Genomic DNA, 24,348 nt, shown 5'->3' on the forward strand with positions numbered 1-24,348 from the left:
TAGATGTAAATGATGGCTGAGCTCTTTCCTGCCTCGTTCCCTTTTTGTCTCACAAACACCACTAATTGTAAACACTTTTAGAAACCAAGGCTTAAAAGAGATCGGAGAGAAGTCTTAGGTATCAGAGTCTCAAAGTGAAATTCTGGGATACAAATCTAAGCCAGGCCAACTTGGTTTCTCTTGGTAATGCTGGCATTTCTGGAAGTTTCAGGGAAACTAACTTTCCTGTTCAGAAGAAACTTCTTGGCAGGTAGAAAGGTTTCCCTTTAGAGCACACAGATTTCCCCCAGCATCCCTAAGGCATCTTCTGGGAGCCAGCATGCATACAGCCATTAAGCTGCCTTAAATACATTAGTCAGCATGTTCGCCAGTGTTCTCTTGATTTTGTTTGTCTCATCAAACCTGACCAAGTAGAGAGTGTGAGGCATGAGCTAAATTGACGTGGCCTGAAACTTTGCTGGACTCCCTCTGACAATGGTGTGGGTCGGGGGACATGCTTGCTTTATCAGTAACATCTTACCACTCCTGTATTCCTCTGCCTCGATGTCCTCCTCCATGTGCTCAGAGGCGGTAAGGAAATCTTCCTCAATTGAAGACAGAGAACAGTTTGTGTCATCCTCCAGCTTCAAGACGCTGGTCTCCAGGTGGAGCTGGCGCTCCTGCACCACTTCCAGACCAATTAAGAACTTGTTGATCTCAAAGATGATGCAGTTGGTACTGTTTGGTCTGTTTCCTCTTGCACACTGGACCAAGCAGATATCAGGCAGCCAAGGGCACTAAAAGCAGACAGAAAAGAAGGCACTTTCTCCAAAATGGCAATAAAAGACGATTATGGGTGATCGTATTCTTTTTCCCAAGCTCTTCTGAGAAAAGGAGAAGAGCTCTTAAAAATATTGGAAATATCTTCAGAACTCCTGCCAATAAACTGTTTTAAAAAAAAAGCATCATATGGCATTTTGGAACAGAGGGCATTTAGAAGAAAGCTTTCCTTAAAAGAAAACAATTATCTGTCTCATATAGCTGAGATTTCCCTCATCAAAGCAGAAAACCAAACTGTTCAAAATTGAATAGGGAAAGAAGATTTTATTCAACTTTATTGAAATAAGCAGAGTGAGAACAGAACCCAGGCCATTACTGGGAGGAAACAAAAAGCAATGTGGATTTAAGGCTGGTTGTGTTTGCTAATTGGCTTTACACAAAAGAAAAGTAAAATGTTGTCTACTTGGGAGCCAGTGGCCTACAGATAGCAGTACCCCATTCTCTCCTAGAATGGGAGAGGGGAGCTGGTTTTAAGGCATGGTTCTAGGTCCTTGGATAAAATACTACTTGGTCATAAAACGGGATAGAGGTTTACAAAGAGAGTTACATGTCATATGGGAAAAAAAATCACAGTAATATGTTTCTTGGACTAAATGTTTAGGGGTAGGAAGTAGGCTAGGGCTTGGGTCAGGAAGCTTGGCTGAAAGCTTATAGAAGGGATTCTTAGGCTTCTGGGCTGCCTCTATTGTTTAAATCGAGACCTTTTCTCAGAATATTATCCTTTGTTATCTTGATAGTAGTCAATAAGGCCTCTGTTAGTGTTTTGGCTGTGGAGTTAATTGCCCTTTTAACTATATTCGGGCTTCACTTTGGTGTTACTCTCTTGAAGGAGCCAACATGAAATATAAAGACGCTCACTAAGAGAGGTCTGATGATCTTTACAACACAGCACACATTCCTTTCCAGGCCAGTGACAAAGGGGCCTGAGTGATGGGCTCATGCCTCAGGTACGCTCAGAGTCATGGACCACCTGGTTGTTCTTCTGGATTCATCTTCATTACTCATGCTCTTTCCATTAAAAGAGCAGCAAACGTTTCATTTCTCCTGAACAGATACCCAGTAAACCAAAGCAACAACAACAACAAAAGATTGTGCACAGTTCTCTGCATGTGTGGGTGGAGGGTGTATATATGTATATATAAATATACATATATACAAATATATACATACACACACATATGTTCACAGGAATGCCAGTGCTCTTGTGGAAGCTAGAGGTTGACATTGGGTGTAATTAATAATCTTCTGTCACTCCACACCTCCCCACCTCCATAGCTTTTGAGACATAGTCTCTCACTAAACTTGGACCTTTTCTTTTTGGCTAGATGGGTCAGTGAGTCTCCAGGACCTGCCGACTGCTACGGCCACAACTCCCAGCACTGAGATTATAGGTGTATCGTTGAAACACGTGTCCTTTACTTGAGTGCTGGGGATCTCAACAGAGGCCATCATGCCTCCACAACAAACACTCTACCACTGAGTTACTGCCCCAGCCCCCACAGTTTCATTTTTCATAATGTCAATAATATATAGATTTATAGCAGATTTCAGGGGAATTATCTCCAAATGGATACAAGAGTTAATGGACAGGGGAGAAATTCAATCCTTAAGTAGAATTAGAAATGTTTGGAAATAAATATTTGATGTCTGAATGGTCACTTTTCAAAAGAGATGTTTCAATCCGATGCTCATCTGTGGCTGGCAAATCGGGTTTAATGCTGGTGTGTGGTTATTACTGGGGAGCACAAGACCATGGAAAATAATACAGGCATATAGACACCCATAAGCTGTTTCCAGAAGCACTTTAGAGTTTTCTTATCTGTGTGTCATGTATCCACTTTTGGCTGAATATTGTAACTAAAGTCATTGTAGGAAAGATGATTTTAAAATAAAGAAGTCAATCATTTACTTCAGAAAGGCTCGGGAGCTTCTAGTTTGCAGGGACAGAATTTAATTATGCACATTTGTGATCAGAACTGCTTTTTAAAGATGGTGGCACACAGCCTTGCCTTTAAAAGTGTGGGATGTGGACTTGATGTCTCAGCCTTTTCTGGATGCTCTTTTGCAATGCATAATTTCAGACTTCGACCCAGTTACACTAAATCATGGTCCACAAGAAATACCCAGTATTTACAGAAGGTTTCTGTGAAGCTTGAAAAGAAGAAAGGCTATACCTGGGCCTTTGCAAACTCATGCATATGTAGCTAATCACATCCTCATCTCACAGGGAGGACAGCCACAGTAGTAGACAGGACTGTTTCAAATGATAACCTTCTCAACATATCTACTTCTGTAGCCAAGTGTCTCGATTAGCTCTTATTGTTGACTCAGTCTTGAGTCACAAAACTGGGAATAGGGACCCCCCCCAAGTTAATTCTACCTCAGTCAGACTGGCCTGTGAGCACATTGGTGAGAGATCATCTTGACCAATGACTGATGAGAGAGGATCTAGTGCACTATGGGTGGCACCATCCCTAAGCAGGTGCACTTGGGCTATATAAGAAAGCTAAGAGTGTGAGACAGTGGGTAGCATTCCTCTGTGGTTTCTGCTTTAGCTCCTGCTCTACTGTCCCTCAATGATTGACTATTACCTAAATGTGTAAGCTAAAACCTTAACCCTATCCTCCATGATAGGTGGTGTTATTGTAGCACCAGAAATCAAACAGGAACAGAAAGTAATTAATTTTTCTAACATTTTATTTAACTACTGGCTATTGAAATGTTTTTGAAAGATGATGTAGGGGGATCTTCTGTTTTGTGTTGATTTCATTGGTTAATAAAGAAACTGCCTTGGCCATTTGATAGGCCAGCCCTTAGGTGGGTGGAGTAGACAGGACAGAATTCTGGGAGGAAGAGGGAAGTGAGGCAATCGCCATGCCTCTCCTCTCTGGGGCAGCCGCCATGGAGCCAGCTGCCAGGTCAGATATGCTGAATCTTTCCGGTCCGGGTAAGCCACCACCTTGTGGTGCTACACAAATTATTAGAAATGGGTTAATCAAGATGTGAGAGTTAGCCAGAAGAGGCTAGATATAATGGGACAGGCAGTATTTAAAAGAATACAATTATGCCGGGCAATGGTGGCGCACGCCTTTAATCCCAGCACTCGGGAGGCAGAGGCAGGTGGATCTCTGTGAGTTCGAGACCAGCCTGGCCTACATAGCTAGTGCCAGGACAGGCTCCAAAGCCACAGAGAAACCCTGTCTCAAAAAAAAAAAAAAAAAAAAACAAAAACAAACAAAAAAAGAATACAATTGTGTGTTGTTATTTTGGGTATAAAGCTAGCCATGCAGGAGCTGGGCAGGAACGCAGCCCACCACTCCTTCTACAGAAAGAGAAGGGAGAAAGGAAAGACTGGAGAGAGCTTGGGGAGGTGGGAGGGTGGAGATGGAGGAAGGGCAGATATAGGATCAGGGAAGAAGATATCTACATTAAGGGAGCCATTTTAGGGTTGGCAAGAGACTTGGCTCTAGAGGGGATCCCAGGTGTTTATGGGGATGTCCCCAGCTAGGTCCTCGGGCAGCAGAGGAGAGGGTGCCTGAACTAGCCTTACCCTACTATCACACTGATGATTATCTCGAATATCACTATAGAATCTTCATCAGGAGATAGATGGAGATAGAGACAGAGACCCTCATCAGAGCAATGGACTGAGCTCCCAAGGTCCAGTTGAAGAGCAAAAGAGGGAGAAGATGAGCAAGGAAGTCAGGACAGCGAGGGATTGGTCAACCTACTAAGACAGTGTGCCTGTTCTAATGGGAGCTCACCAAATCCAGTTAGACAGGGACTGAACAAACATGTGATCAAACCAGACTCTCTGAATGTGGCTGAAAATGGGGGCTGACTGAGAAGCCATTGATAAAGGCACTGGGACTTGTTTCTACTGCATATACTGGCTTTTTGGAACCCTACTCTATTTGGATGCAACACTTCCGAGGCCTGGATGTAGGGGGGAGGGCCTTGGACTTCCCACAGGGCAGGATTCCTTGCCCCCTCTTAAGGAGGGAGGGCGAGGGAGGAGGGTGAGTGGGGGAGCGGGAGGGGGAATAGGAGGAGGGAAGAAAGTGAAAATTTTTGAATGAAAAAAATTAACAAACAAACAAAAAAGAAATGTTTTTTGTTATTATTTTTCTTGAATGGCCACAGTACATGTTCATTAGTGGTTTGAGATGCATGCATGCGGACTGCTGGGTTTGTACTTATATACATTTAATAATACACATAGACAATAAGGTTCCACAAATAACTGTAGGAACAAAATGCTCTATAGGAACAAAATGCTTAACTTGCTCACGACTGTAAACCCCGGTATGACCAAGCCATTAGTAAGTCATGAGTGTATTATGAGGCCATCCCTAAAGATGACTTGTTCAGACTTCCCTAGCTAATCGAGCATACAGTTTATGCCTGGCTCTACATCCTGACTTGTGATTTAGCAGACAACTGGTTTTAATGGGGGTAAACCAGACAGTCATAGGATATCTTTAAAAAATAGATACTTGCTATGACGGCTAAGATGAGGTTCATTGCTGATGATGCTCCCACTTTTCTGACCCACTAAAACAGGTGATGTGGTGTCTGTAAAATGAGATAGTAGCTGTGGGAGGCCTGGGAATCTGCCAAGAGGTGAAGAGATACAGATTAAGTGATGGAGAGACTGATAAAAAGGAAGTATGAGATCTAGAGACAGGCGCTGATAGATTGTAGGGAAAAGGATGCACAAACTGTGTACACTTTGTTTGCTCGTTGGCATGGAATTCTTACCAGATGTGGCTCAAGCTCCTGGCCTCCAGTGGTCCTCCCACCTCAGCATCCCAGATAACGGAGACTAGAGTGTCCTGCAACCATGGTTGACTTCAAACATTCTTTACTATGTTATATTTAATGAGGTATTGGTAACTCTACTCTCACCTGTTCCATGGGACATTTTCACTCCTTTAGTGACCATAATTTACCCACTTTGTCCTCATACTCTGTGAGGTAGAATTTTTCTGCTTCATTTACTGTGTGAGAAATCCACAGGAAGCTCATCTCTATATCCGGGGTGAATATTGGCCTGGCCAAGCTGAACAGTACATTTCGCAAATGAGAGTGACTGGTTAAGAAATGAATATATAATATATGAGAACCAAAACAACTAAATGAGACATTTGAGAACAAGCTGAAATGGTAGTTGTAGTCAACTTGAACTCAAAAGGATAATATCTCCTGTGTCTGATGAGCAGGACCTACATAGGGAAAGCAGGAAGGAGGCTCTAGGAAAAATCTATGTCCTGTTCAACATGATTCAAGTCCCTTCATCTTTTCTACTCCCTGTGTTTGGTTAGTTACATGAAACCATATATACTCTGTGTTCTTAATTCTACTTTCAGTCATGGTTTTTCTGTTTCCAGTCCTTCTAGTTATGTTTAATTAAGAATACTAAATAAGGTCAATCAAAATATTCCAAGTTCAGTTTAAGGTTAGGCCCAATTAACATCAGTATCAACTTTCATGGATACAGAGAAATTGCTCATGTTAGCTACAGCTGAGCACATCAGTAAAAAATAATCCAGTCTTATAAAGATGATAGGAATAAAGTTTTCAATTGTTGTATATTTAAAGTCATAGAAAATAATTTATGTAGAATTCATGGAAAATTTATAGTTAAAAAGCATTGTTATTAGCTTCAGAATTAAGAATATAGGATTACTAAGAAGTAAAGTTTTCCTATTCATTGATTGATTTATCACATGGTTTGAAAAGTCATTATTAAAATGTTTCAATTTTAATATAAAGCAACTCATATTTTAGAGGATACCTGAGAGAAAAAAATAGTTTCAATTTTTTTATAGGATGTTGGGTTTCTTAGAATTTTGCTCTATTTTTCCTAACAAAACTAAAATTTATTTTGAATAAAAGGTGCTTTGTACACATTTCATTTCTCAAGTTGATGTGCCCAAGTAGAAATTAATTCATTCTCCTTCATAGATAGATAAATTGAGGCTGAGAAATACCCAAATCCTTCAGGTTCAAATCTCAACTCTTGGTTGTTCAGAAACATTGTTTCTCTTGGCTGACAAGATGTAAATTATTGTATATTGCCGGGCGATGGTGGCACACGCCTTTAATCCCAGCACTCGGGAGGCAGAGGCAGGCGGATCTCTGTGAGTTCGAGACCAGCCTGTTCTACAGAGCTAGTTCCAGGACAGGCTCCAAAGCCACAGAGAAACCCTGCCTCAAAAAACAAAAAAACAAAAAACAAACAAAAAAAGAGTAAATTATTGTATATTGTGGGATTCTTGTTTTATTAGTGAAAATGATTGCACTAATGTGCAGATAGATATGTTGTCAGGCCAAGGGCTGGTAAATAGTGCTTGCTCTCCACTTAAGTTTTGACTTCCAGAACTAGTTGGAGTTTACTTTATGATATTAAGGAACTTTTTCCTAGATAAAAACCTTTAAGTAGGTAGCAGATCATTCCTGGGCATAGAGGTAGAGGAAACACAGGCCTGTAAGCATTGCAAAAATACTTACAAACTTCAGACTTGAAATTTTTTTCTGATCATCATCGTTTTGCTCAATATAAAGGACACTTAAAACTTAGAGCCATTTCTCGATACCCACCCTCCAGAAATCCAGATAATGAAAAGTATTATTATATTGATGTTTCAGTCAGAAAATTCAAACAGTTTAGATAGAGATCTGCCCTAAGTCTCTGGAATCAAGGCAGAATAAAGGCTGGCTTTCCAGGATTCTGATATTTTGGTGCACAGCAAATGCTCACTACTTTGGAACCAGCGAATATATTGTTACAGCGAACCTTGTGTGTACTTTCATTGCAAATTGACTTAGAAGCTTTAAATGCATTCTTCAAAGTAGTGTTGTGATGGTTTAGACAACAGCAACAAAGAAGAATCTGACAAAGAATATAATACTTCCATTCCTACTTCATTATTAATGACATTCTTTCTTGTGGGATTTTATTCCTTGGGGCCAGCGTACTTCCTTCCCATCCCAGAAGCCACGTTCTCGACTTACAAGCTTGGCTAATTTGGTATTTCTTCAGGGGCAAATAAGCCACAGAAGAATGATGCTATAGGATGGTACGATAATCAGATGATGCATACTAGAATTCTGGGTTTGTTCCTAAAAGGGGAGAAGATTCTGATTTTGAATATTTAGTGAGGCCTTGTTGACCAGAAAGTGAAATAACGCAGGATCTGCTCAAGTCCCAGTGAAACAACCGTGAGGATCTGAGAATTGATGGAGAGGAAAAAAAAAAAAACTATCAATCTCTGAGTGGTGCTGTGTGGGAGACACCGGGAAAAAGGCCAGTATCAAATACAGAGTCACCGTGGGCTCTTCCACTAAAGCTCATGCACAGCATCTGTTTGGGGTCATATCTGTTTGACTACAGAAAAGTTTATCAATGAGTGACTAGTTGATTGAGAACTATGCACCTTACCTGTGAAACGTCAAAATCTGCCTGGAGGTTTCCAGAGGCTAATCCACTGAGGAGAACAATTTCATTTTCTTTTGGCTGTTGGACATTCATGGAGTTGATGAGTTTTGGAAGGTCTGGTGAGACAATGAGCAGTTTCTGTGGGGTAAGACTTTGTTAGTTCAGAGGATTCTTTTATACTCCCAAACTATTCCATCTACAAAAATTATTTATTAGTTAGAATATGGATATATTAGCTGCTTAGTCTATAGATCCTTGTAACACAACTCCTGCACCTAAGACTCAAGGATCATTGTAGAAGAGTCAGGCAGAAAGACTGTGGGAAGAAGTGGAATAAGAAGTTTGCTGTGAGATTATTTCTCCTAGAAATGTCAGAGAAGCTACACCTATGAAGTGCCACCAACGTGACTGTCTAAACCTGACCTGAACAAGGATGGCACCGATATATGTGCTGCCAAAGGGAGAGAGTTCAGGAGGACTCAACCCTAGGCAGAGGACTGCAGGCAGCCAAGGAATGTTGAGAGCAGGTTAAATAGTATTCCCAGGGAAAAACCCAACTGTTTAATAACAAATAGTCACCCATGAAAAACATCACACACACACACACACACACACACACACACACACACACAATCACCACCACCACCAATCAAACAAGACCATGAATTTGAATGAGAACAGGCAGGTGTGCATGGGCGGAATTGAGGAATGAGAAGGAAAGTAGGAAATGATTTAATTATATTATATAAGCTCAAAATATAAAAATATTAAACTCCTTGAAATCTAGAAAAGAATCTGTTTCAAATTAGATAAGAAGAATAGAGCATTTAAGCTTGAAATACAACCTCTGACTTCAAGTTTTCCAAAGTTTGGCAATTCCTATTACACAATAGGAATAAACATTAGTTTGGAAATATTTTTTCCTCTTGCTAGCAATCTTCTGTTCCACTAAACTCAATAATAAAAAAATCATATCCAATACTGATTTTGCTTTGACTATGTTCGAAGCAGTTTGGTAAAGCCTACACATGTGACATCCTATTCCATTTAATCCTTAACAGATTCCTATGTGAATGAGATGCCATAATTACTTTCATATAGTCATAAATAGCCTATGGCCTAGAAATGGTAAGTTGCACCAATTATATCATCTGTGTAAGAGAATCCATAACTGGAGACTCTCTTAAGTCATTCTATAAATTATGGAAACACAGTTACTATGATGGGAATCTGCTCTGCCCTCTCTGTCCTCTTTCTGAAGGACTCTACATACTAACTCCATTGAATAAAGCTACATGCGCGATTCTCTGTGAAACCTTTAGAGCTACCCAGGGAACAATATTTGGAACCTGGTGAAAGTTTCTAGTGAATAATACCTGTGAATAACTTGATTCAACTATACCAAGGAAACATGTAGAAGCACTGAATAATCTCAGGTTCTGCATGCACTGTGACTGGGTCCTGAATCACTGTGTGCCTAGTATCAGTTAAGTGAGGCATGTGTGTATTGTTGTGTGATAATCCAACTGCAAACATGCTGTTTTATCAAATGAGGTAAAGCCTCTCAGTGTTGGGCATGTAGTGACAAACTGTGACATTAATTAAGTCCTTTCGTTGTACCACAGGCATGCTCAGCCTCTAAGGAACTGAACAGACATTCAAGAATTTAATGCAGTTACACCAGTTCTCAACCTTGAATGGGCCTGGGGAAGCTGGCTGCTATGAGGTGCAAAATATTCAAGCTCACGGTGGAGGTAAGACAATGAAAACACAGTTGAGATAAGACTTGGGCAAGATTTAATGAAAAGAATGGGAAAGAAGTAATCCTGGGAGCCAGGGGAAAGGGCTGGCTACCTTCACCCGAATTATAAGAAACCTAGGAAAAGGGCTGCCAGACTGTGGTGTGAAAGTGAAGCAAGGACAGAAATAGTCACTTTAGGATGCTGACAGGCAAGGGGAGGTGCGTTCCTGAACAGTTTTGCAGGCAGGGAAAAGTGGCTCTCAAATATATATATGTGTGTGTGTGTGTGTGTGTGTGTGTGTGTGTGTGTGTATGTATATGGGGCAACAGGTGCAGAGCAAGGTCGAGGAAATGGGCAGTGATAAAACCGTCTATGCTTCTACAGAGCGCATCATAGACAACAGGGTCTAGCCTTCATCACAGGCTCCTGGAGGGCTCCAGGTCCAGGTGTTACCTGTTGCAGGTTCTCTGTGCTGCAGGCATCCTTGTTTACATCCAGATTCACAAAGCAGACCTGAAAAAGAAAGCAAAACAATCAATTATGTGAAGAATCTATGCATCCTGTTACAAAAAAAGTTTCTAAAATACAGTTGTAGAAAGTTTTAAAGTCTTAAGAATTTTATGTAGCTTGACATAGAGACCATCACTTCGGTTTGGGGCTCTACAAAGATTTCCAGCCCCCTTCTCACAGGTCTCAATTCTTATAGGAAATGCCTTACTTTCACTGACCAACATAGTCAAACAATTCCTGGTTTTGCATGAGTTAGAGAATAATCTTCAGGTTTATGTTATTATCAAATCCCATGAAATAGAAAAGAAAGTGAAAGAAAGAAAGAAAGTAAAGAGCTTATAAATCATGAGTAATTTTCTACATTTCTCCCAGCACAATGTGTGATAATGGGTTCTCACTTCCTGGCTCCTGAGTTTATTTTAATTTATCTAGTTTTATTAAGGTTGCTCCTTAATTGTTCATCTTAGATAAATGTCTAAATCAGTTAGTTTAAAATAATGGGTGCATTACTAAATATGAATTTCAAACAACATTGAAATAATTCACTCAAATTAAAATTTCTAATTTCCAGCATATTATACAGATAGGTAAATATTATGAGCACTGGAGTGGGGTTGGAGAAAGGATTAAGGAAAAATTCCCAGGAGATAAATTTGGTTTAGGAAAGTTAGAAAGGTTCTGCTAGGCAGGGAGTGAGGAGGATGTCCATAGACAACAGGCATAGTGCTTGGAGATCAAACCCAGTGTCAGGTAACAGAGAAAGAGTTGACTGTAGCCCAGCCTTGGAGAAAAGGAAGTGCTAAAACTAAAATCATAGAATGATGATATCAAATTAGATGAGAGGAATGAGGTTTTATATCCCTCAAAATTTTTGAAATATTTCTATTCTTCACTCCTTGATTTGAATGAGTCAAATAGAGAACATCTTTAGAATTTTGGTAAGATGTGTGATCTTATTAGATGCTTGCAGATCTGTGGAGCCTTCTGATCTCAGTTGGTTGATACAAAGTCATGGTTTCTCAGAATCCATTCTTTTCCTTTTGAGATTAAAAAAAAAAAAAGTCGACAGTTGAAAGTCTTAGAAACCAGCATGGAACAGACTACCACTGCTCAGCTTCCAGACAAGAGATTTCCCCAAGCTTTACGGGTTCACATGATCCCTGCATTGCATCATATAGTATAGTAGATACTTGTTGATTCAGCTCATTGGTATCAGAGTGAGATAAGGCCATAAAATGCTCCTTCATTTTCATTCAAACTCTGTTTCCTCAGGACACTCTAAATGGAAAGTTGGGAGTCATGGGTCATGCGTCCCTTTGCAGATAATGCATTGCATGCACAGTAGATGGAAGTCAGAAAGGCTTCATGATCTAGAAACATTTGAGGATTCACACAGTAATTGGAACTTTGACCTTGGAAAATTGGTTCAATATCCATTAGCGCTCAGGGGTTTAATAACGCACTATCAGCACTGCAGATGCTGAATTAATCTGATGATTCTACACTCACCTTTAAAAAGGCCCATTACCTTTCCTTTGTACATCACAAAATTCTCATTATCAAGTATCACAGTGGGAAAAGGCAGAACAGAGACCAACGAAAGCTATCTACGATAGTGATTATATGCCCTCCAATACAAACTTCAGTTATGAAAAGACAAATTCATTCATCTGCTGTGGGTTGTGATATGACATTTTGCTGATGTATGTCAACAACCTGCTTAAATCTGGCATGGAATACTTTTTTTCTGTATTTTTGTGGTAGGATATTGAGTAAGGATTTTAGGGCCTAATCTATAATATATAAACACACACATTATATACACACACATATATGTATATATTCACAAATATGTACACACATATATACTTCCTATACACACACACACACATATATATACATTGTCAAGGGAAAATCTATTCAATAAAAATAATAATAAGACATTATTAGATATAAAAATAATTTTTTTGTAAATAAATTATCAGTAAAACTTAAGTGTAGGTACAAGGAAGATGGTTTAGTGGACACAGCTTGTAATACAAGCTTGAGTTCAAATCCTCAGACCAAATAATAGCTGGAATAGTCTTTAATTACCCCTTTCATTTGGCAGCAATTTTAGAAAAGTATCTTCTCCATGAAGAGTAAAGACATACCAAAGTCTTGTTTTCATATGGTCTAGTGAATATTTTTCAGCTACTCAAATTCTTATTTATAAACCCTCTTACTGTTTTTTCGTTTAATTTCCATTTTAGTGGGGAGCTGTCAAATAGTTCCTTTCATGCCTGAGTTATTACAGTTTAACTGCTTTATAGGATTATTATGATTTTTTGCTTTATAAACATAAGAACTTGGAGTAATTGTTGTGAGATTTTGATAAGTATGAGAAAAATGCATAGTTCATTTATAAGTATTGATGTTATGGTACTGGGTAAATTCCTTACCAGAGAGGACTTTGGGTTTGCTGAAAAACTATTTCATACTGATGACTGGGAAATTTTACATATGCAAGCTCTGCTCACTTCAGTCTTGTGCTTGGAGTATTGAGAAATGGAGTATGTACCAACATAGATATGATCTCTGTTGGAGGCTGTGTGGGTCCAATACAGAAAATTCTTTTCCCTAACTGGACTGGTACGGAGTCGCGAGGAATAATCAGACACAGTTTACATGGTCATGATGGAAGGGCATCTCAGGGTCTTTTCTCCTGACCATCTCCCAAAGATCTCCCTTGTTTATTCTCCAAACAGCTTATATATCATCCATAAATTGAGCTGGGGGGGGGCACACATTAGGTTGTCTCCTAGGTAACCAGGTGAATGGCCTTTAATCACTTCTGCATTCTACCTGTATGCTAGCTGTCACATAGGCAAGAATTAGCATCTCTATAAGATATCCTTACAAAGATATCTTACAAAGAAAGAAGCAACAACTTCCTGACCACCTGCTTCAGCCAACACCTCTCCTCAGGCAATCTACATTTACAACAAAAGAGAAGGAGCAGCCTATCCCGACTATTGTTAGTCAGAGACAGCTTGTCTGCAGAGCTATGTGACCACCTCAGACCAGGCCTATGGCTTTTGTGCCATACAGAAATACAGGCCTACAATCTCTGATCTGACTCCATCATGTCATGGCTTTTGGTTTAGTTGTCCCCTTCTATGGTAAGAATATCCTTGGGAGCCATTCCTTCTTGCAGGTGGCTAGCAATACTTTCAGTGTATATGGAATGTCCCAAAGCCACATAGAGTGTATCTCCTAACTACAACCCCATCCAATCTCTCTAGTGCCAGACCTCACAAATCATTTGCGAATGTTGCTTGTCTTTAGTCCAGGACCTTGGAAGTAGAACCTCTGCTTTTTCAAAGCACTTTGCAGGTGCACATGTGGCAGTTTTACAGTTTTCTGCTCCCTGTGGAAATAGCCCGCGTGACTGGACTGTTTACAAATCTAACTCCCTGTGACTTCAGGTCCTTTCCTTGGGACTCAGTCATCCTTCCATGCTCTCCCCTAAGTAAGACTGCAAATCTCTATAGAAGAGCTGGGAAATGGTAGGTATGGAGTAGCAAGCTTTGAGAGACTAAGTACTCATCCTCTCTGAGGTATATGGGTTTTAGCCTCTGTGCACAGAAGGCAGGTGCTTTTCTTGTTCTTGTGGAGTTAGGTATCTGGAAGGAGAACACATCGCTAAAATGACAAGCACCATTATAAGATAAGGCAAAGGTGAAGGAAGGGCGCTGTGGACTGGAAAAGGAAGATAGAAGTATAGGCTCAGTCACAAATGGTATCCCAGAGAAGATAAATTTGTAGCATGATTAATAAAAAACCCAGAGGCAGATATTAGGGTTTAAACTGAAGGTCAGAAAAGCAAAAAGTCAGTCACTGGCTCTTACCTCTACCTCTGTCCGAAATAGCCATCCTGCCTCCAGGAATCTCAGAATGAGACTGTTTCTGAAAGCTGTCTCCTCTCTTTTATTCCTCTAGTTCTGGGATTAAAGGCGTGCACCACTACCACCCAGTTTCTATGGCAAACTAGTGTGGTTACTGGGATTAAAGGTGTGTGCCACCACTGCCTGGTCTGTAAGGCTGATCAGTGCAGCTGTTTTACTCTCCCATCATCAGGCAAGCTTTATTTATTAAACTACTAATGAAATATCACTACAGAGGTGAGCACAAGGGGAAAGTTCATATAACGAATGGGCGATCTTTCCATGATTTACATCCAATGAACAATGATCCAGTGAGAGGCTTTGTATTCACCTTGAGGGGAGGAGAATTCAGAGCGGTGAAGCCCAAAGAAAGAGGACTTCTGAGCAGAAGTCCTTTCTTCTGACCTAGTGGAAACTCCGGGCATCGGTTGGCATTTTAAAGGAGTTGAGTGAAAGAGGAAACAGACATTTCACGCTGCACTCATTGCATCGTAAGTGCTGAGAGAGCGCTGGATGTTTCCAACTGGACAACTTGCAGCTTGTGGTGGGAACATTTGGTAAGGAGACGGTAAAATAAAGTTCCATGGAGGGCATTGTTAGACTTGTTCTGTGTGAATAAACTAGAAAAGTCAAGTTTTTTTTTTTTTTTTTTTGTGTGTGTGTGTGTGTGTGTGTGTGTGTGTGCTCCAGTTCTGCAGGCTGGAGAATGCTTTGCAGCAGTGATGGGGTCGGGGGCTGGGACTGCAGGAGATACCAGCTAGTGGACAATAGAGGCTCAAATTCCTTGCTGGCTCATCTCCTTACTTGATCAGATGCTACAGAGTTCTCAGCAAAATACCTGAGTGAACAAATACAAGTATGCTATGTGAGCCAAGGAAGGATCTGGCAAAAGCCGGTTGTGTTTACAGAATTTCTGTTTCATTGAATATGGTCTATCTTCAGTGGTTCTTAATCAGGACCAAGGCACTTCTCCTCAGCTGTGTTTTCAGTTCTTATCACAAACTCAGGTTTGTCACTTGGTAGATGCTTAGTAAATTCTTTCTTTTTAAATGATTTATTGTTGTATTTGTGTGTATATGTGTGTGTGTGTGTGTGTGTGTACAACTGAGAGAGTTTGGGTGCCCCTGGAAGCAGAGTAGGGTGTTGAATCATCTGCTCTTGGATTTTCAGGCAATTCTGAACTGTATATGGGTGATGAAAACTAAACTCTGCTCCCTTGAAAGAGCAGCAAGTGTTCTTAACTGCAAAGCAATCATCTGGCCCAGTGTGAATGGATTAATGGAGGAAGTGGAAGCCCTCTCTCAAGTGGTAAGAATACCACAGGGGGCAGAAACCATGCCAGTCAACTCTCCTGATTATGTGATGAACTAAAGTGGCCTCAGCAGAGCAACAATGGCAGAGAAAAATGGTAGACACCTCAAAGGAGAATTAACTGAAGGCACATTAACCTAGCAACTGGCAATGGCGTAAAGAACTTAGACTAGCTTTACCTTTCGGCATGTGAAGATTTGCTAAAGACACAGGCAAAGCAAACAAAAAACTATACTAGAACAATAATTGGCAACGAGGAGACAGTAAAAGCAGTAATGTTTTTCTTGGAACTCCAGCTCCTTTCTCTTCATGTAAAATGTATTTGCTTGTGTCTGTGCAAGTTCTTTGTTATATCTGCTGCTTGCAATTGGCTGAGGCAGATGGAAACTCATCGTCCCAAGGGAGCTCAGATCCTGCCCACCCTGAGCATGCTCAACAGGGCTGCCTCTGTGGTTGGACTCTGAAGGTTGTATTCACAAGCCGTTCCACTGTCTCTTAACTTGTCCTTGTGTACTTGTCGGTGTTAGTACAGAAATTGTAGGAATAAATGTCAGCAAGAAAATGATCTCATGCTATGATCTGGTCTCTCTCAAAATTCCAAGCAGAATATTCATCAAAGTTATTTTTATATATAGAAAAACTATGAATGTTCATAGACAATATGCTATTTCTTAGTGTGAATTTAGGCAAGCAATCTCAGTTATATTGTGCATATGTGTGTATGCACAGTGAACATAATATTGATTTTTCCTGTTTTTGTATGCCTTTTCTATTGAAACAGGGTATTTTAATGAACCTGGAACTTACCTTTCTTTCCAGTGTTTTCAGTTATGCTAGTGTCCAGTAAGCACCTTGATCCTGACCCTCCCACACCTTAATTCTTTTCCAGCCTCAGAAATGGGATTACAGGCTCATAGCCATGCCTGTGAAATTTGCTGTCTAGTATGTAGTTGTGTGTGTTGGGGCGGGTGCAGTGAAAACCTGATAATCCTGATGTGAGAAAGAGGTGACATTAAGATGTACTCAAATTATTCAGGGCCTTGAGTACAAGCTTCAGCACCCCCATAGGGTCCAACTAGGATTCATTATGGCAAGCAAAAATGTGGCTCATTGGATCTGAGGGTAAATTGAATAAACTCATGTATGCTACCTCTACATGCTCTTTATTACTTTAAGTGAAGAAGGAGTGAGAAGAAGAAGACAGGGAAGAGGCCATCTCTGTTTAGGTGGAAGTTCCATCCCAAGACCCCTCCCTGGGAGTTGCCTCAGTCCAGACTCTACCTCTGAGAAAGCCCACCAAATGATGTCCCCTCCCCAGAGATGCTCAAGACCACTCCCACTGGGTATTTAAATTGCCCCCCCCCCCTAGAATAAACTCATGGTTATCCAGTCTTCCTTCCAGGTCCCATCTCTGGGGGGTGGGTAGGGCTTGAAGACCACTAGGGAGCATTGGTATCCATTAAAATTCAGTTTGATTTGGATCATTGTGTCAGCAGAGAAGTTTATCAAGGTGCAGAAATGTTTCTTCTGGAGATCCCACCTAGGGGGCTGTTCTTTCCACCAGCCCAGAGCCACGTGTTGGGAAACCACCTTCCCCTGCACCTGCTCTCCACCAGGCTAAGATTGACTTCCTCTGGGTAAGTTTAGATTTTCAAGTCATTGCCTTTAGAGGTCCAGGGCCTAATACAATTTTTGGGCTGTCCTGTTGAAGACACAGCTGTGCCAGGTGTCCAACCTGACCAGGACAAGGGCCTGCCTTGTCCTCTGAGGTTCCTTTGTCAGGAGATGTCCTTTCAAGACATTTCTCACACCACTCTGGTTTTTTGACCCAAAGTCTACCTACCACAGTGGATGTATTTGCCTTTAGGCTTTGGGTTTGGACTTGCAAAACAGGTACTTAACAAATTTGAGGCCTGATCCTCAAATGCCCTTGGGCTGCATTTTACAAAATCTCTTTAAATTGGAACTACCTGTCACCATATGTCCTTAGTGCCTAAAATTTTTGCCGACATGTAAACAAGTAACCCCCCTCCATGTGCCTGTGGTTTCTGAATGCTGTGCTCCAGCTCCCTTTCCCCAACCCACTCCCTGCTTCTATTAGCTGATTGTCTGAATCCTGGCATGTAATCAGGTCATGCTGGGATTCTCCCTACAATGGATCCACTCACCCTGTAATTACCCTCTGAGCTGCACAGGTGTTCTGTCCTTAATGGGATCACCCATGTACTCACCTAGCTTCAACAGCCTACTCCAAAATTTTTAAGTTGGTCAACTGACACAGGGTCCTAAAAATGTTTCCTTAGTCTGTTAATATATATGTGTGAATAATGTGACCATAGCATGCTTGTTTTATATCTCTCTGTGTGTATGTGTGCTTGTTTTAAAATCTGTAAAACCTGTAACTCCAGAAAATATATAAACTCTGGAAAAATACAAATACATGGATAGCTGCCACTTTTCACAAAGGTAAAAGTAAAAACCTCAGTGCCATCTTTGGTAAGTGTGCTAGCCCTACCAAGGAGACGTTCTGTGTCCAATATACTTTGGTTTATTAAAATAGTCCTGCTACTCTTCTTGCCTCTACTGATACTGGTAAGCTGTAGCTGATTGGGTAAACCTTATGCCCAAATTTAACTTATGTTTAATTTCTATATATCTGATAGGTAATGGTACCCTGATTCTCAAGTGCCTTTACAGATGTGAGTATGGCATTTAACAAAAGAGTTTCTTATGATAGAGAGACATGCCAGCTCCTGCAGCATCCTATAGCTCCTCCAAGAAGACACATGGTTGCAGAAGGCCTTCTGCCTGGAGGCTTGCCTTTGGGTATGACAAAGCCACCCACACAGCAAAAAGCTGCCGTTCACCTCATTAGCTTCCTAGACACTACACTGGGGGATCGATTGGCTCATCCTGCCAAGAAAGGTAGGCTAAACCCTACCCCCCACAGAAAAATCTTCAGGCCTCCTGGACTCAGCAGCTAAAGACAAATACTGCTTCTAAGACTAGTATTAGCCACAGACCACGAAGAGAGTTGGGATTGCCTGTATAGCTAAAACTGTCTCAATTCTGCTCATTTATTTATCCCTATCAAATGTGTCTGATGCCATTTGATGACTTAAGGTACCGGTAGTTCATTACTTCATTTGTTAAGTTTCCTGTTAAAAATAAAAATAGGTGTGCCTCTTTCATGGGATTTATAGTCCAAAATTAACAGGTTTTAGATGTATTTTCAGAGGTTCAGAAGTTGTCTTCTAAAATGTTGATGCCCTTTTAACCTAAATCAACAGTCTTTTGTTATGACACCAAGATGTAAATCTGTTCCAGCTGTCTTACAGATACTTGCAGGTTCCTGGGAAAAGTTCTGCTGCTGTATCAAAAAATCTGATCTGGTAAAAACTAACAGTCTCCAGAGCCTGTTATAATCCCATGAATTTTTTAGCATATTTTACAGGTCACTCCTCCTGCCTGGGTCAAGACCACCTTATAAAGGGCTCTTCAGATAACACCAGCATCTACACTAGTTCTTAAAACTTCACCATTGGTACCACCTCTCCAGGCTCAAATGGACACCTACCCAGCAACTAAAATCTGGTTTTAAAGGACATATCTGCTCTCATGTCTTACTCATTCACCCTTGCCTCCCCTATTCAACCAGGGCACTTGTTTGTCCCATTCTTTCCGGCAGTTAATGACCCTTATGGCTAGCCTCATTCATAAGGCTGATAATAACTATTTTTTCTTCTAGACACATGCCTTCTCATCTCCTTCATGGAACAGATGCTTAAGGTCTCCAGGATGGCAGTTAACCAGATGCCTCTCCAGCCACATCTCCCACTGAGCATGAGCCCACAAGCGAACTCCCAACTCTCTCCTCTCCCACCTTACCCCATGACTGCAGGAAGTACTCAGACTTGAGCTGGTGTCCCTATACCCAAAGAGTCTGGGATGTTTAGGCGAAAGTTCCATCCCAAAACTCTCCCCTGGGGGTTGCCTCAGTCCAGATTCCACCTCCGAGAAAGCCCTGCAAACAGTGACCTCTCCCCAGAGATGCTCAAGACCACTTCCACAGGGTACTTAAACTGCTCCCCAGAGAACAAACACATGGTTTTCCAGTGTTCCTTCTTGGTCTCATCTCTGGGGGACTGGAAGGCCACCTGGGAGCATTCATATCCATTTAACCTGTTTTTTTTTTTCTAATTCAGTTTGATTTGGTCTGATTTGGATTATTATGTCAGCGGAGAGGTTTATTTGGGTGCAGAAACTTTTCAATTTCCACCAGGTTTTTAGTTTTTTCAGACATGGGTTAAAAAATTCCATGGGCAAAACAATGATAATACGCATATCAAAATCACAAAAAGGGCAGGTACAACCTAACAAAGCAGCACTCCAGGAAGAGGGTGACACCACCCAGGAAAGAGCTAGCTTCCGAGGGAAAATACCTGACATTCCAAATCATTAGATAAAGTTACTAAACATTTCTGAATCCTGGACTCACCCACACCCAGACCTGTCTGTCTGGCGAGGGCAGTGTCTTTCTGTCCTTTTGAGATTTCTATGTGGTCTGCCAGGAGGTATAATTTTGGGGGATTGACTCTATTAAAATTGACTGTTAGAACAAAGAGTGAATGTTATGGCTCTAAGGCCTCATGTTGTGGGGGAATAGAAAGGTCATTCCGTTGCTCAGGCAGAAGTTACAGTGCTGATGTATTTTGGAAATGAATCCCATTTTGAAGGGAGGAATCAGGGTTTCATAAGGTTTTTACAGATTTGACTGTGACTTTTTCAAAAATCAAGTGTTCTCACAACTCTCCTGAAATGGGTTCTCTATGTGGATGTGTATGTATAAACTTCCCATGGATTCGTCTGGCAGGTCTGCCAGCTGTACATTTCCTGAATAATACTTGTGGGCACCAACATCAAACAATGTAATATAAAATATTTAATTGAACTACAGATCATGACAACTTTTGTGAGGTAAATGTATTTTACAGATGAAGTCAGATGAAACCAGTAATCTCATATCAAGTTAAAAATGAGTTTGAATTTGGGATTTAATTGGGAACACATAAGAAAAACTGGTGATGGCAATCAGTATTAAATATACATCGTGTATGAACAGTTTTAGGTTGTTTTGCATTAATTCCAGCCAACAATTTAGACTATTCAGACAGGCAAATGAAACAGTAAGCAGAAACCACTCTGCTGTGTATCGAGCATGAGCAATCACTGGCAGAAAGCTAGATGACACCAGGGATTTTAGCCAGGAGACAGCATCTTTGACTTTCTCTGCTAATAATGTTTCCATGTTTCTTGAAGTCAGCTATATATTCATATAGAGTTGGTTCTTACAAACAGTTCCGTAAAAGCAGGATGTCAAATTGTCTTTACAATTTAGACATTTGAATGTTGTTTATGATCAAACATATATTTAGGGTTTATTTTTGAAGACAACCAGCTCCTTTCAGCTGCTTTGAACAATGCAACCATCTGCCCATGGAGCTATGACAAGATCCCTTAATTTGACAGTATCAAAATGCTGATCCCTACAATGCTTTCAAAGAAAAAAAAAACTGTCTGTCTTCTTCCTGCAAGCAAAAGACGTCTGATAGATGCAGGACCCTGGTTCCAATTTATCTTCTTTAAAATGTCACATTTTCTCTGATTAGTAGTTGGGCTGATGATACTAAGAGGAACGCTTTCCCCTCAGCGTCGGCATGCTGTCATGTTGTCGGCCATTCCGGGACACACTGACTCTTTGGGACGATATTGTATTTCTATACGGTTATCGCGTCAACATAATTGTGGCAATCATAACAAAATGCAAGTTGTATTTACACTCAAGGCTGTCAAACTTCTCTGCCTCCTTGTATGGTCTAAGTTTTAAAAATGTATTTGAAATGTTTTTGGAAGAGGTATTTGAGCAGTTTGTGAGGAGACACACAGTAGAATCTATAGACAATTAAAAAACAGATATTTCAACTAACCATACATAAAATCAGTTTTACTTGTAGCTTAAAAAATATTTTTTGAGAAGGGATTTTAGGAGATCTGCTTGAAAATTTTGCTCGGTGCACATACAAATAAAGTGGGAAGAGAGGATGGAGGACATGGCTCTGTGTTAAGAGAATTTGCTCTTCAGGCATGAAGACCTGAGTTCAAATACCAAGCACTCACCTACAAAAATCCAGACATGGCTGCTTGTCTCTACAACCCGAGAAGTGTCAGAAGGAAATGGACAGATCCAACGAGTAAGGTTGGTTGACCGAAAGACTGTGTCTCATGGCAGAGAGCAACAGACCAAGGCACAAGGCATCTTCCATTGGCTTTGATATATTGCTTTTTATCCTCAGAAGAAACTATTAATTGGCAGCCAAGTGCCATTTTTCACAATATTCTTTCCACAGTCATACACAGCTACACAACTATTTTATGTCTTTCATAGAGTTAGTTGTCTATCCTGGACATTTAATGTCAATGCAAATACACAATATGTGGCTTTATTATAATTGGCTAGCATAATGTCTTTTAGTTCAACTGCACCAAGAGTGTATCAGTAGTTCATTAGATTTTACTGCAGAATAATATTTCATTGTGAGGAACTATCCATTTTACATGTCCATTCTTAGAGACTTGGTTTCTTTTCAAGGGAATACTTATTTATCAAAACTTTTTGGGAGAGAATTTGGGAAACATAAGATGACCTTTCTATGGTGTAATGCTCAGCTTGGCTGTGAGACTCTTGGTATCTCTTCCTATTGAAAGGTCTGATCTTAACAAAGGATACCCAAGGACAATGTGGGAAGTCGTGAATCAAATCCTATTGGGAACTGGATATACTTGGAAGCTTTACTTGTAAAGAAAAAAAAAAAAACATGTGATAGATCTAGCTCCACCTTGCTCATATTTTCCTCCCTAAAGGTTATTTAGACTACTAACATACAAATAGGTTTGGTAGATTTTCTTTACTCTTGAGTCTTGCTCTAGACTAGTGCATATTAAGAAAAGCCAATCAGTTATTAAGTAAATGAATTAACATAGACACCTGGATGATGTTGAGCGACCTTATATTCTGCAACAAAATATCAGTTATTTTTGTTCAAGATGATTTCTTTCCAGGCATGATGGTCACCTCCTGCACTCCCTATACTCTAGCCTAGGCTACATAGCGGTATGATGAAGACCATTTCAAGCTGTCTAATGTGCCTCTGTCTCTAAACACCACCACCACCACCATCTTCGATGGCCTTGGAATGTAGCTAGGTTTGTGTGATGCTTAGAAAGCTCTGGGCTGAGTAAATCCCCCAACCCTCAGGCACACAGGCTCAGCCTTCCACTTTGCCTGCTGTGAGAAAAACAAGCTTCAGAAATCCACAACCATCACTAGCACTTTTCACAGGAATAATCAATTCTTGTACATGGGACCAGTGTATGAGTAGGGTGGGGTAGAAGTATGTGGAGCTGTTTCTTCTTAGATGGCCAGGACATTAAAATATGATGGGTAATATGCCCTTTGCTAGCTCAGAAGGGTTCATAACCAGAACATAAAATTCCTACCCAATACCAGGTGAAATACGATGGCCCTAGACTTCTTGAAATATTTCAAGTTACCTTGTTTACTTATTGTTCAAAGTATATCTTGGTACTTTTTCAGATAGATGTCTTTAGTGTAAAGGTTCAGCTCTACTATATCTGAACTCGCATGTTTCAGAGAAAGAATGACAAGGTGGTGGGCTAACTCACAGAAACCAGAAATGACCAGTATCGCCACAGTCCCTCTTAGTGAACATCTATGACAAGGTAACAAAACATAATTGAATAGATAAGTGAGCCATATATCAAAAAAGCACCTTATCTTCACATCTTTAAACAACAATCCTGTGTTTTCAAGGCAGAAAATTCAATGTTTATTCAGAAGGCACAAGTTCTATGCTTTATCAAGAAACACTGGAGTGAAGCCCAGAAGCTCTGAGTGACTCATAGACCAATTGATTCTTTAGAATCCTCAGGATGATAAGTTGCCCTTAATGATGGGACTGGTCTCTCCCTTTTGAACCATACCAGGGTACATGTGACAGAAGGGTCCCTGGCTTTGTGTAGAGACAGGCTTAGTCTGTATATAATATCCCCGTCCCTTGCTTTGGTAATCTTACATGTAGAGATAGTGAATGCATGCCTTTCAGAATTCCTGTGTAGATTCCATAAAATATGTAGCAAATATGTGTGTGTGTTCTCCCCTTTCCAGGCCTAGGTCACTACACAGAAAATTGGATCGCCTTCCATTGATTTCAGAATTATAGTCTATAAGAAAGAACTATTCAGTAGTCGTGCTTTGTAAGGTTCAACCTATAAAATGTGAAATGAAATATTTATAAAGAACCACTGCTCCTGAGAGTGGGAAACAATTACAGTTTGCCTCCTTGTCTGTAATTACCCTTTTTACATTATATATGTGAGTAAAAATGATGTAATGAAACCCATTATCTATAAGGAATATATTCTAATAATATAAGCTACTGTAAAGCAGTATTGCATGTACACCCATAGCAGCCCATCTGACACCCTGTCACCCCAGCTCTAAGAGCAATGGGGTATTTTC

At 40.5% G+C, this 24,348-nt stretch overlaps 1 protein-coding gene across 1 annotated transcript in view; it reads right to left on the bottom strand.

Annotated features, from left to right (window-relative positions):
- Sphkap (SPHK1 interactor, AKAP domain containing) overlaps window positions 1-24,348 on the bottom strand; it is a 148,445-nt gene that overhangs the window by 32,042 nt on the left and 92,055 nt on the right. Inside the window, exons 4-6 of the mRNA XM_050154171.1 lie at window positions 10,456-10,515; window positions 8,264-8,398; window positions 521-776 (exon numbers count right to left, since the gene is read on the bottom strand). Coding sequence (XP_050010128.1) covers window positions 521-776; window positions 8,264-8,398; window positions 10,456-10,515 — 451 coding nt within the window. The remainder of the gene's footprint in view (window positions 1-520; window positions 777-8,263; window positions 8,399-10,455; window positions 10,516-24,348) is intronic.

The sequence above is a fragment of the Alexandromys fortis genome, unplaced genomic scaffold, assembly GCF_014885135.2.
Source record: "Alexandromys fortis isolate MF-2015 unplaced genomic scaffold, M_Fortis_MF-2015_v1.1 scaffold_40, whole genome shotgun sequence".
Lineage (NCBI taxonomy): Eukaryota > Metazoa > Chordata > Mammalia > Rodentia > Cricetidae > Alexandromys > Alexandromys fortis.